Raw genomic sequence first — 11,854 nt, 5'->3', positions numbered from 1 at the left:
ATGAAATAATGATTCTTTATATACATATATTATACAGAAAGAAAAATTTTATATTTTATATTTTGTTTTTATGGAATAATACTTTTTCATAATTTTGTTTCAGAAATTATACTTATGCAACTATCAGTTATATAAAAATAAAAATTGTTTTTAAAAATATAGTCACATATGCCAAGAAACTATAGTTGTAATATTCAACTAAAATGTGCACGAACATGTTAAAATATGTATCTAATGTTGACATTATACACATATTTTATAATGCCTTGGAATAAATTGTTAAATATTTCAAGGAATTGCCTAGTATTGTTTGCGATTGAGAATAGTACAAATACAGTTTTGATTTATTACAGTATTCTTTAAGATTCTAGTTTGTTATACACGAATTATATTACTATAGCTTTTGGCAGCTAAAGCAACTTATTAATATATTAGTTTTAGCAAATTTTAAACACTCAATTCTTTTATGAAAATTGTACTGTTTAGATTTACATTACTCGAATATACAAGACAAACATACAAGATTAAACAATCTGCCTATCAAGTGACTGTATATAATTTTGTGCATGTGTAATTTATATTATAGTTAGGAAAGTACTGTATGTTGTAAATATTTGACAATTTAGTTTTAAAAAATATTTTTGTCATATATTAGTATCAACTGCTGGGAACTTGCTTTTCACACATGAATAATCTTGAACAGTAATAGAACTGCATTTAAAATATTCACCCTGAGTATACACTATTGTATCATTGATTCTTCCAATTTTAATGACTACATGACTGCAGTAGTAGGCCAATGAATTTATATGTATTTAAAGATTAATAATATTTTGAGAAAAACATGTATATATCTCTTAATCACATATGAGTTTGTCTACATAATAAACTGGTATATATAGTATTAATAGATATGCTTACTAATAGGGAATATTGTAAGCTTAAAGAATTGGACGTTTTCGATATATATATTATTGTAGGATAAATGAAAGATATAAAAGTGATATTTTGTAAATTTTAAAGATTACTTGAATTTCTGCATCGGAAAATTAGGTATTGTTATTCCAATTTATTTGAACTATTATGCCGTTACAAAAACGTCTTTTGCGTTATCAATCTATCATTCAAACTAAGATTTGATTATCCAATTAACAGTGACTGTAAAAATTTCCTTAGGAAATAAAATCGCTGGTCAATTATGCAAGGCAATCTATCACTGTATAAATTTTATATATAACTTATATTATTTTTATACACAGCTGAACTTGTGTATCATAGATTTAACACAGGAGTGTCAGATAAGGAATGAATGCGATTAAATCGACGATTCTTTAGGGTTGCAATTGCTGCGGAAAGATCTGTTCTTTTACTAAAAAAATCTACTATCGCTTGACCTGTTAAGGCAGATGCCAAGAATTGTTCAACACTTATTGACCAATCAGGATCCGTGGATGAAACTGCACTTGACGGATTTCCATTACGATCGGGTGACTGAAAATAATAATTTGCGTTATATATTATAAAATGATTAAATCAATATAAATAATACGTACCCGTTCAACAGTCGAAGATGTTTGCTGGGCAGCAGTAGCAGCTAAAAGCAAACTATCCTCAGATTCATCTCGATCGACATAAAACTTTTTACCGACGTCGCCTAATTGAAGCAAAAGTGTACCTATATTTAGAACAATAAATTTATTTTATTCGACGATATAATATATTCACGATGTTTTGAAACGTATCATTTACCTATTGAAGCTATACAATGGTATGTTTCTTGCTCCTCCGGTTGTGCAGGAAACATATCATAAAGAGTTTTCCACAATGCTATAAAGTGTCCTTGGGACATTTTTGGAACAGTTTTAAGATCCAATGGACTGTCTTTAGACGCTATCATAGAACGTAAACTGCCCATACTTTGAATTTCCCATGATTGATCTCCTTGCTGACTATTTAAGCTCGTTGAACGAGACAAAGTATCTACTGATGGTTCTTCTGCTATACTAATTGGCATTTCTAAAGAAGTAACACTTTGTTCCATACTATCAAAAAAATCTGTGGCTTCTGCCGCTATTTCTGCTCCATCTGCCATTAATTATATTTTTCATTCATTTAAAACAACCCTAAATATCGATTAATATTTTTATATTATAATATCTTCATATATCAAACAGTATTTACCAGAATGTATTGGCGATTCGAAGTCAACAGGTGTAAGTAATGGCGGCAAGTGCAAAGTATACAGAAGTTTTAATCTCTGCGTTAAATCGGCGGTTGCTGTCATTCCTAGGGCTTGTACTAATTCTCGAAAGTTTAGCAGACCATCACGATTCCGATCCATTAACTGGTAGTACAATAATACTTATGAACATTGTCTATATTTGCTTCATCTTATTCAATAAAATTAAGATTCATGTGGACGTTAAGTTTTTAATGTTTTGTATAATTTGTTTCTTTTTTCAGATATTAGAAATAGCTGAAATTACATATAAAAAGAAGTTAACTGCTTTTTAAAACTTGATTGACTTACACGGAATAATCGAGCAGAAAGAGATTCAGCTTGACTACATTTTCCCCATGGAGATAAACCACCGAATAATATTCTAAATAATTCATAGTCTATTTTATATGCTTCGTATGGTGGCTGTGTTGGATCATAGCGATCAGATTCAGATTTTCGTTGACTCATTAATTCTTCTCTTACTAAACTTAACAAATTCTGAATATCGATACCATTAGATTTTAAAAGTTTATTATTTCACACGGTTATAAATTTAAAATATATTAATAATACCTGCAATTCTTCTACTGTCATGTATTTATCAACAATTACGCATCTAATTATGTTTTTTTCAATACCATCCTCGAGACTCTGAACTACTCTAAGTCTGTGTTTTAAACGAAGTCTTTCTATTCCGCCAATAGTCAACGATCCGTATTTTGAATATGCTTCGTATATTAAAGTTTGAACAGATATACTCTAAAATGAATATCTATATGTAATTGTAAATTTATATTTATCTATATACATGAAATCTGTTTATGAAGGTATTCTTACTCTATTAGAAGTAGCACTGTCAACTGGCCTAGGTAGTACAGGTCCCTCATCATTGAACACACCTCCAAGATAATCTGTTAATAACTGCATTGCTTCGCCATCGTCGTGACAATCAAGCAATTTATCTTGATTCCATTCCAGTACCGTTAATGCTATCTGACACAGGAAGAAAGACCCGTTTACTTCAAATTTCTTCTGTATGTACTTTATTCTGCATTCATTAGAAAGGATATCAATAAAGTTCAATACTTCGACTAGCGAAAATTAATTAAGGAACGAAAAGTACAAATGTATGTGTACAAAAATATTATACCTGGAAAATTACTTTTGCTCCATCATAGAAAAAGCAATCCATTATGTTCACTGCGCTACTAGTTGGCATAACGCTTAGAAATATCGTTAAGAACCAGGAAAGTGATATAACTTTAATGAGACCAAGTTCCTGTAATCTAGCATGCAAGGTTGGTAAAAATTCAGCAGCTAACTCTTCTAAAAGACCTTGATCAACAAGAGCACCAACTACTCTTCTGTCGTAATAATCGGGTAGCAACGATTCGCATACATTACATAACTGCCAGAAGGCAGATTCTTCTGAGCAATAGATTAATAAAACCGAAGCTACTATATTCATTGCTTGGCAATAACCTGTCTCAATAAAATTAGCTTTAGTATTGTTTACTTTTTTGTTGAAATAATTATAAAAAGTACATTTTTTTACCAATTTGTGGATTTTTCCAAGCATACGCGGAAAGGACTCTTCTTAACGCGCTAATACCAGTATCAGATTGAAATGCTGGATGTTCTGGTAATGATCTATGTAAATCTCTTTCTATTTCCTCATTTGCTTGACAAGATTTACCTAATGCTTGGTCAACTAATGACTTATAAAAATTAGGATTCATTACCATTTCGTTCAAAGCACCTAAAAATGGACAGAATTTATATTCACTACTTATATGATAATTTTATCTATTACTACTTCTACTATATTTATTGTATTACCAGAAAATGTAAGCCAAACTTCTCCTCTGAGTGTTTGTGGTACACCCTGAATTATTAGCTTTGCTGTCTCTGTTGTTCTATACATTGTTATACCTCTTCCATATTCTGCAAAGTGTAATTGCCACTGTTTCTCTTTAGCTTCTTGTTTTAATGCTGCTTCACTGCTTAATGGCGCTTTAAATAAAGTCATCAATGGCGGTTGAGGTTTCCATTGATTAATAGGTTTAATTTCCTCGCTATTATTATCACTGTGAGCTAAGCTGTTCTGGGGATATACATTATCAATACTCCTATTAAAAAACAAAATATTAGTTGTAGCATGATAATATTATTAAATATGGACACTATTAAGTAAATAGTATGACAACTTACAAAGTTGGTAGTTTACATTTTGCTAATAGTTCAGATATCTTCTGAATAACAAAATCTCTGTCATGAATTTGAGCAAATAAAAACGACGATCGCGCAGTTGTTACTAAAATGGATTTGTCTATTCCTGGACTGGACTGATTTTCAGCAGGCTCTATGAGCCTTACTTCCCTCAAAGGTATAACTAAACTTACCAATCCGCTAACCTAAATTATCACCAACATTATTGAACAATATTATTATATATAAATATTTGTACGTACAAGATATTTCATGTCATGTACCTATGACCTATGAAATATTTCATTGTTGTCCCATGAAATATCATTCATATTTATAGAAATATGTTTGTTAAAATATTTACCCTGCTTCCAAAACAAAGGTAATTTTGAGACAGAAATATTTTTCCCCACACATACTTTTTATTGTATGGTGTCCATAAAGTAACATCAATGCTACCATCCAACTTTTCATTTCCTGGTAATCTGAACTGTAATCTATAAGCTTCAGAGTGTGCTCGTGCATCAAGATCTCTTTTTAAGAAAGATGGTTTTTTAGGTACATTCTTGCTAAAAATATAACTACCACTGTAATTAATATAAACAAATTATAATTAGAAATGTTAAAATGGTAAAATACCTCAATTTATTCAAAAGATCTCTATCTTCATTGAATCCACTTTTCTCATCTATAAGCCTGTCAAATTAATAATAATAAAGGAATTTTAATTTTTTTTGAGTTTATTGTTTATTGTATTTATTTTAAATCACAGATAACGTTACCTTTTCATAGCAATATTTGTAAGTTGTTCCATTAACGAATATGTCTCAGATTTGTGAAGAAACATGGAAAAATAATGCTGTAAATAAAATTACAAATTTTAATTATTACAAGTACAATATCATAAATAATGTATATTACATTATAAATATTATATTCACCTCTTTATTGTCTCTTGTTACAACACGTATACTATCAGGAAATAGAATGGAATTAGTTTTACTCAATTCAATAATATCTGCCCATCTTACAATTAATTTTGTTTCTCTTGCCAAAATATAGGCATAAAAACACATGTGGTTTATTGACAAATACAACCATCCTTGTCTAGGTAAACGAGATTTCCAATAACTAAAAAAAATACAGTAAAGAATCTCCTAAATTTAAGAAACATTTCATATACATCAAGTTTGATTATAAATACCTGCAAGAATAGTAATTGACCAATTTATCCTCATTCGGTATATTAAAAAGTTGATGAAATTTAAAAGACACAGTTTTAAATGATTCTGGATCTTCTTCTGTAAGAAATACAATATTTGTTTAATTATATGAAAATTTTTCTTTTTTATCAATTATGTGTTAAACAATTTACCATCTGCAAATTGACTGTCTGGAACATTGTTTGCAATGATCGATTGTATCTTGCAACAAACAAATTCAGTTATTTCTTCTTCTGTGTCAAATGATGTTAAAGTATCCATCAGATTGGCGTGAAGCCATTTCCAATCTTTCAAGATTTCTTCATGTGTTAAAGAGCATGCAATTTCTACACATATTTTGAAAACAAAATTTGTTGGTAAACATATTTTCATTTATACTACTAAAATTTACTAAATATTATGGGTTAGAATTGTTTTTTTACGATATATAGTAACATATACTTTATGTACATATTATCTTATAACTTCATAAATTTTCAAACAAAGAACTAGATAAGAATACACAAAGTTTAATATCTTTTCATTTTACCCCAATAAACTTCAGATGATGGTGTCTGATGAAGTATCCTGAAAGGTGGAGGTTTAGTGTCTAAAACACTATCCAATGTTCCCACTAATATAGAACTAAAACCTTTTGTTTTTCCGTGTCCTTTACGACGTTGTAAAACAAAGTATACAGTTGCTTGCTCTGTTATCCTATGTAAGTAAAATAAAAATATAATCTTAAATGTAAAAAACCTTTAATCATCATACATCAGAGTTAACAGTGGAAGTACATTTTCCACAAACAGTTATTATTCTCTTAAATGATTTTATATTTATATAATAATCAAAGACATTGAAAAATTGCCAATAAATAATGCCTCATAAATCATTTAAAGCAAATAATGTAATAAATTTTCAAATAATATAATCAAAATATATAAGAATAAATAGAAAAATAGAATAATAGAATTTATTATTTATAAATTCTATCCTACAGAATTTTTGCCTAAATATTGAGGAATGTAATAAGAAGAGTATTAATTTTATAAAAATATATGTATATTAGTTAAATTTTCAGGACAAAAATACAGAATGTAAACAAATAACATCACTAGACAAATCAAAAACACATGTAAAAAATATTTATACGCTATAATCAACCATAGCTTTGACAACACTAAGCACAAAAGTCGTTTAAATACCAATGTGCACTACTATCAGCTGTCTTTGACGCACGGTGTAAACAATAATTATAATAAAATATCAGGAATTATATCTACGGGATTATATCAATTTACCAAAAAGCATTTGCCAGTAGAACCTCTTGTGGCTTCATCCACATATTGATCACCGTTGTTCGAGCACATATGGCATCAACGATACAAATTCAAAAACGCTTTATCCAAGGCAGTCACAAAATCGCTGGATGTTGAGCAGAAAAAAAGTACTTGCCAAAGATAAACACTAACACGAACTCTAACACGAATCGTTTGTCGTCAGCTATGCGACCTTAACAATTTTGCCATACGTTCAAATGAAAATGTTACTAAAGATTGTTCTCTGTCTAAAATGTTTCATATGGAACCAAACCTGTCACTGTACGACATATTGAACAATTACTTAAACATAGTTAAGAAATATAAATATTATTTAATCTATGAATAATTCGATAAGAAAAGAAGAAATTGTTTATAATATATCGTATCATTATTCTTTACGAATAGAATTAATAAACTACTGGATCTTGGTAAAGACAGTAAACATAAGAAATTCAATTCCTGTATACCATTAAAATACTTAGAAAATTTTATTAAGCCGTTAAAGTGGCTATAGCTTTGAACATATTCTTAGTTATATTTGCTAAAATATTGAATCTATCAGAATGAATGTAACAAAATTCATTGACATTTTTCATTCTAATGTTTTCCTACATTATACGCATTTTGAGCAATGTTTTTTTGAGGACGAAAAAGAAAACCTCACACTTTCCTTTTTTTTTGACCTGCTGAAACATTTTGAAATGTTGAGTTTACGCTTGCATTAGTATATAATGATGGAGAAAATGTCACGATTCGTTATTAGGTCATTATCCGTGATTTAGCCACTATGTAGGATTAACGAGACTTGGTGACTTTTCCTCTCGGATGGCGCGAATCTAGGTTATGATACATAGGATTTTGTTATTCAAAGAAATTTGTTCTATATTAGATTATTTAGGAACTTGTGAGAATCAGCTACTCTTTGTAGCCCCCTGATGGCGAATAGTAAAAGTGTCGCACAAATTCATGTGAATTGATAACTTGTATGAGATAGCTGCGACACGATCAGTTTGCACAAGCAAATATAGGTAGTTTCCTCGCTGTGTTTTTCGTTCGTTACTGAGAAAATGGCGTCTCTCGCGGGTGTCCGTCTTTTCATGAGAAATACCGGTACCATTAGAAATTCGATCAATCGATTTTGTTTACGAGGCGTCGTCACAGTACTTCAATTAAATGAAAGATCCTTTCACTGTAAAAGACAAAGTGATATTGCATTTGTAACACAGGTAAATACGGGTTACCCTTAATACTACGGTTCTTGCAAATCTCTTTCAGTAGTTAATACATGATTTAAATTCACGTATTATGTAACTGAAATGTTTTACTTCGCCAGAATGGGGTGTTATAGAATTTTTCTTAAATGTTTGACATTGATTTAGTCAGTGTAATCAATTTATCTTGTCGCAGATTTAACAGATTTCGATAGACGTAAACTAATATGAACTTTATTCTTGTAACAATGATACTCTTATTTCATTTCGTTGATTATACTTGTTACGTATTTGTTCTAAATAACAATATATAGTTTTCTGTTCTTTGCTATTTGAAATCTTTTGTAATCCTGTTGTAGAATATTTTAGAGTATATATTAAGTTACATCAATTATGATGTGTCTATGTACATATATTTTATGTAACAATAACAGTAATAATACAAATATCATTTAATACGTACAGGTAAAGATCAAAAATATTCGTGCATATTCTACAGATGACAAAGTTAAGAAGGTTGAAGAACGTGTATTAAAAGTGATTGCAGCCTATGATAAAATATCTGCTGACAAGGTTCTAAAATTATATATTTTTTATAAAATATTGTTTTACAGGGCATAAAGGACACTCGAGTCAAGCAAGTGAGGCACTACAGCGCAAAGCCACCTCTAACAATTGACTTAATTCGCCAGCGAGTACTTTTAGTACTCAATCTCTATGATAAAATTGATCCTAAGAAGGTATCTATTTACTACAAGAAGATACGATGTTGAAGATACTTGTGAAGATGTTTTTGCAAATATATACTTCAGCAATAATTTCCATATAAAGGATGTATTGTATGAAATTGTTATAATTAATTAAAATGAATTATTTTATACAGAACTCGTGCAATAATTATAACTGGTACTAATTTACTTCTGCTAAAATATCTTAATAGATAACTTCTCGGAAAGATAACGATCAATTAATACCTTGCTTGAATCGTAGTGTCTTAAAATTGAATCGATTGTAAATCTCATTCCTAATTACAAAAAACAGATTAAAAATGTTAAAGTTGGCAAATAATTACATTCAATTGTATTTACATTATGAACTAATGATTTTTAATTCTGTATAGTTGTCTCTGGAATCTCATTTCATAAATGATTTGGGCTTGGATTCCTTGGATCATGTAGAAGTTATAATGGCAATAGAAGATGAATTTGGTTTTGAAATACCAGACATGGATGCGGAAAGACTGTTTCGACCTGCAGACATTGTGCGTTACGTTGCGGACAAAGAAGATGTGTATGATTAAACAAGCTTGTCATTTATAATAATGCATTAGTCAACCATTTCATTCTTAAAAAACCATACAAACAAACAAGATCGAATTTTATTACTGATTTGTGAGCAATGATTTGCTTCTGATATTTCTGTATATAGACAAATAATTATTATAAAAATAAAATGAATTATTAGTGTAAAATAGTGTTTTACGAATATCCTATATCTATTTATAAAATCATAAGTAAAAATATCGTTGTATTCTGTTATTTAATTTGAAAGTATTATATCTATATTAGTTTTGAATGGAGAATAAATACTCATCGTGCGGTGGTATGGTGTCGCTACTCTCGACATTACGACATACCAGATTTTTTTATTTGATTCGATCGAACGTGCACGTTGATCGAGTGCAACAACTTGCAAAATGAAGATGGCGGACGGACCTGCGATCCTCAGAAGAAATAGACCCGGAACAAAAGCAAAGGTTAATAATGATGCTGTTTTTGTTAACGATTTGTTACTTTTATATTTCGCGTTTCATTATTTGGCATACATTCAGTTTTTTACAGCGTATTTGCAGAAATATTCAATCGTGTCCCTGATACATCCAAAGCAAATCAATGAACGGTTCACGAAACGAGCGATTGTTTACCCCCTAATAATACATATTAGTTCGTTCATCTTTCTTTTTGTACTCATTAAGGTACAAATTGTTTATTATCTCTAATGTGATTGTAGGTTATTTACTCATTACAAATGTATTATGTTTGTATTGTGCCCGAATGATGATTCAAATTTTGACAGGTAGTAATAAAGCATTATTATTTTCTTGCAGAATTAAAGCAATTATAATTATATAATCTTATAACAAAGAATTGTATGTAATGCATAATTTTTTATTCCTTACAATGCTTTTCTAGTTTGAAATTTTTTTTTAGGACTTCTGTAGATGGCCTGATGAACCGTTTGAAGAAATGGACAGCACCCTGGCTGTGCAGCAATATATTCAACAAATGATTAGAAGAGAGCCATCTAATGTTCACTTGATATTGAAAATGCCAGATGCCCAAGATGAAGCTGTGTGGAAATATGAACACCTCAGACAATTTTGCATGGAGCTCAATGGTTTAACAGTTAGACTACAAGAAGAATGTCATCCTAATACTTGTACTCAAATGACAGCCACCGAACAATGGATATTTTTGTGCGCTGCACATAAAACACCCAAAGAATGCGCAGCTATTGATTATACTCGACATACACTTGACGGTGCAGCTTGCTTACTTAACAGTAATAAATATTTTCCCAGCAGGTATACCACTGATAAATTATTATAGAAAATTACAAGAGGGAGGAAATTGTATTTAGTAGCTGTGTTTTAAATGTTGTTTCAGAGTTAGTATCAAAGAATCTTCGGTTGCTAAACTTGGATCTGTTAGTCGCAGAGTTTATAGAATTTTTTCTCACGCGTACTATCATCATAGAGCAATATTTGATGAATTTGAAAATGAGACTTTTCTTTGTCGCAGGTAAAATAAATAGTCACAGGATTGTAAATATAAATAGTTTCAAAAATTGAAAGATTCATTTATCTTGATTATTATTGCAAATGATTTTCTTTGTTACAGGTTTACTGCATTTGTAACAAAATACACCTTAATGTCAAAGGAGAGTTTGATAGTACCGATAATGGAAGAAGATGAAACAACAGAAAGTGAAGCCTAGGACTTGAACGTTTATTTATATTGCCCGAAGTCGATTTGTCAGATTTAGAGAGATCATTGTTATTGCCGAAGTACATCTTGACGTAGTTCCAAATGTGGCAAGAGTATTGAAAGTGGGTCAGTAATTATTTCATCTAAAATGCATTGTGAATTTGCAAATTTATCACTAGAATTTCTTGTTCTCTATTAAATTAAGAATAAAAGTCATTTTAATACGAATTGTACAAAGCAATTTTTCATGCTTAATAATCATCTTTACAGTATTTGTTTACTATTAAAATGTTTAAGATTTGAAACATATAAGATAATCAATGACACAAACAAACTGTTACAAAGTCTTTTCATCGAAAGACATGTTTCCAATAACAAACTTGTTATATTTTTTACAGTATATTAAACTCGAAATAATTCTGTATCGGTAAATTTTTGTCGCTATATTATTAAATAACTCTTTGATGTGTTTACATTTTGAATATAATAAAATAGCATCGAATCATTTTGGAAACTGAACTTTAATAAATATTATCTACATAAGTATTAAATACATAACAAGAAATTCAAGTTCAATTTTTCTTCTATTATTGTATACTTTATGGTCTGTTTTCATAACATTGTAAATTTCTGTAAAGATATTTGATTTTATTTAAATTAATGATTATAGATAAATTTAGAGGAACTTTTCAAATTGATT

At 29.6% G+C, this 11,854-nt stretch overlaps 3 protein-coding genes across 6 annotated transcripts; 2 read left to right on the top strand and 1 right to left on the bottom strand.

Moving 5' to 3' along the window:
• Positions 1-407: 407 nt before the first annotated feature.
• Tbc1d8-9 (TBC1 domain family member 8/9) lies at positions 408-7,146 on the bottom strand. The gene is made up of 19 exons (XM_076304705.1): positions 6,936-7,146; positions 6,182-6,348; positions 5,805-5,978; positions 5,634-5,730; positions 5,371-5,560; positions 5,212-5,288; positions 5,069-5,125; positions 4,794-4,998; positions 4,433-4,635; positions 4,061-4,350; positions 3,777-3,980; positions 3,372-3,703; positions 3,059-3,214; positions 2,795-2,980; positions 2,531-2,719; positions 2,182-2,344; positions 1,750-2,085; positions 1,554-1,675; positions 408-1,491 (listed from the first exon to the last, which is right to left on the bottom strand). The coding sequence occupies exons 1-19, from the start codon at positions 6,977-6,979 to the stop codon at positions 1,273-1,275; spliced, it is 3,411 nt and encodes a 1,136-aa protein (XP_076160820.1). The 5' UTR covers positions 6,980-7,146; the 3' UTR covers positions 408-1,272.
• A 683-nt stretch (positions 7,147-7,829) lies between these two features.
• Positions 7,830-9,638, top strand: Nd-acp (NADH dehydrogenase (ubiquinone) acyl carrier protein). 3 transcript variants are annotated; one of them, XM_076304769.1, is made up of 4 exons: positions 7,830-8,182; positions 8,633-8,704; positions 8,782-8,907; positions 9,288-9,638. In XM_076304769.1, exons 1-4 carry the CDS (start codon positions 8,024-8,026, stop codon positions 9,465-9,467), a joined length of 537 nt encoding a protein of 178 aa, XP_076160884.1. In that variant the 5' UTR covers positions 7,830-8,023; the 3' UTR covers positions 9,468-9,638. The 3 variants fall into 3 exon arrangements, with proteins under 3 accessions (XP_076160884.1, XP_076160887.1, XP_076160885.1); XM_076304772.1 differs by lacking the exon at positions 8,782-8,907 and having other exon boundaries at positions 7,839-8,182; positions 8,633-8,740; XM_076304770.1 differs by lacking the exon at positions 8,633-8,704 and having other exon boundaries at positions 7,876-8,182.
• A 177-nt stretch (positions 9,639-9,815) lies between these two features.
• Positions 9,816-11,610, top strand: Mob4 (MOB kinase activator 4). Of its 2 annotated transcripts, none has more exons than XM_076304755.1 (4): positions 9,816-9,923; positions 10,378-10,751; positions 10,811-10,968; positions 11,068-11,610. In XM_076304755.1, exons 1-4 carry the CDS (start codon positions 9,864-9,866, stop codon positions 11,082-11,084), a joined length of 609 nt encoding a protein of 202 aa, XP_076160870.1. In that variant the 5' UTR covers positions 9,816-9,863; the 3' UTR covers positions 11,085-11,610. The 2 variants fall into 2 exon arrangements, with proteins under 2 accessions (XP_076160870.1, XP_076160869.1); XM_076304754.1 differs by having other exon boundaries at positions 10,834-10,968; positions 11,068-11,604.
• Positions 11,611-11,854: the final 244 nt, after the last annotated feature.

This window comes from Ptiloglossa arizonensis, chromosome 2 (genome assembly GCF_051014685.1).
Source record: "Ptiloglossa arizonensis isolate GNS036 chromosome 2, iyPtiAriz1_principal, whole genome shotgun sequence".
NCBI classification, from domain to species: Eukaryota; Metazoa; Arthropoda; class Insecta; order Hymenoptera; family Colletidae; genus Ptiloglossa; species Ptiloglossa arizonensis.
Note: the sequence above shows the minus strand (reverse complement) of the source record. Positions and strands in the feature narration are given on the sequence as shown.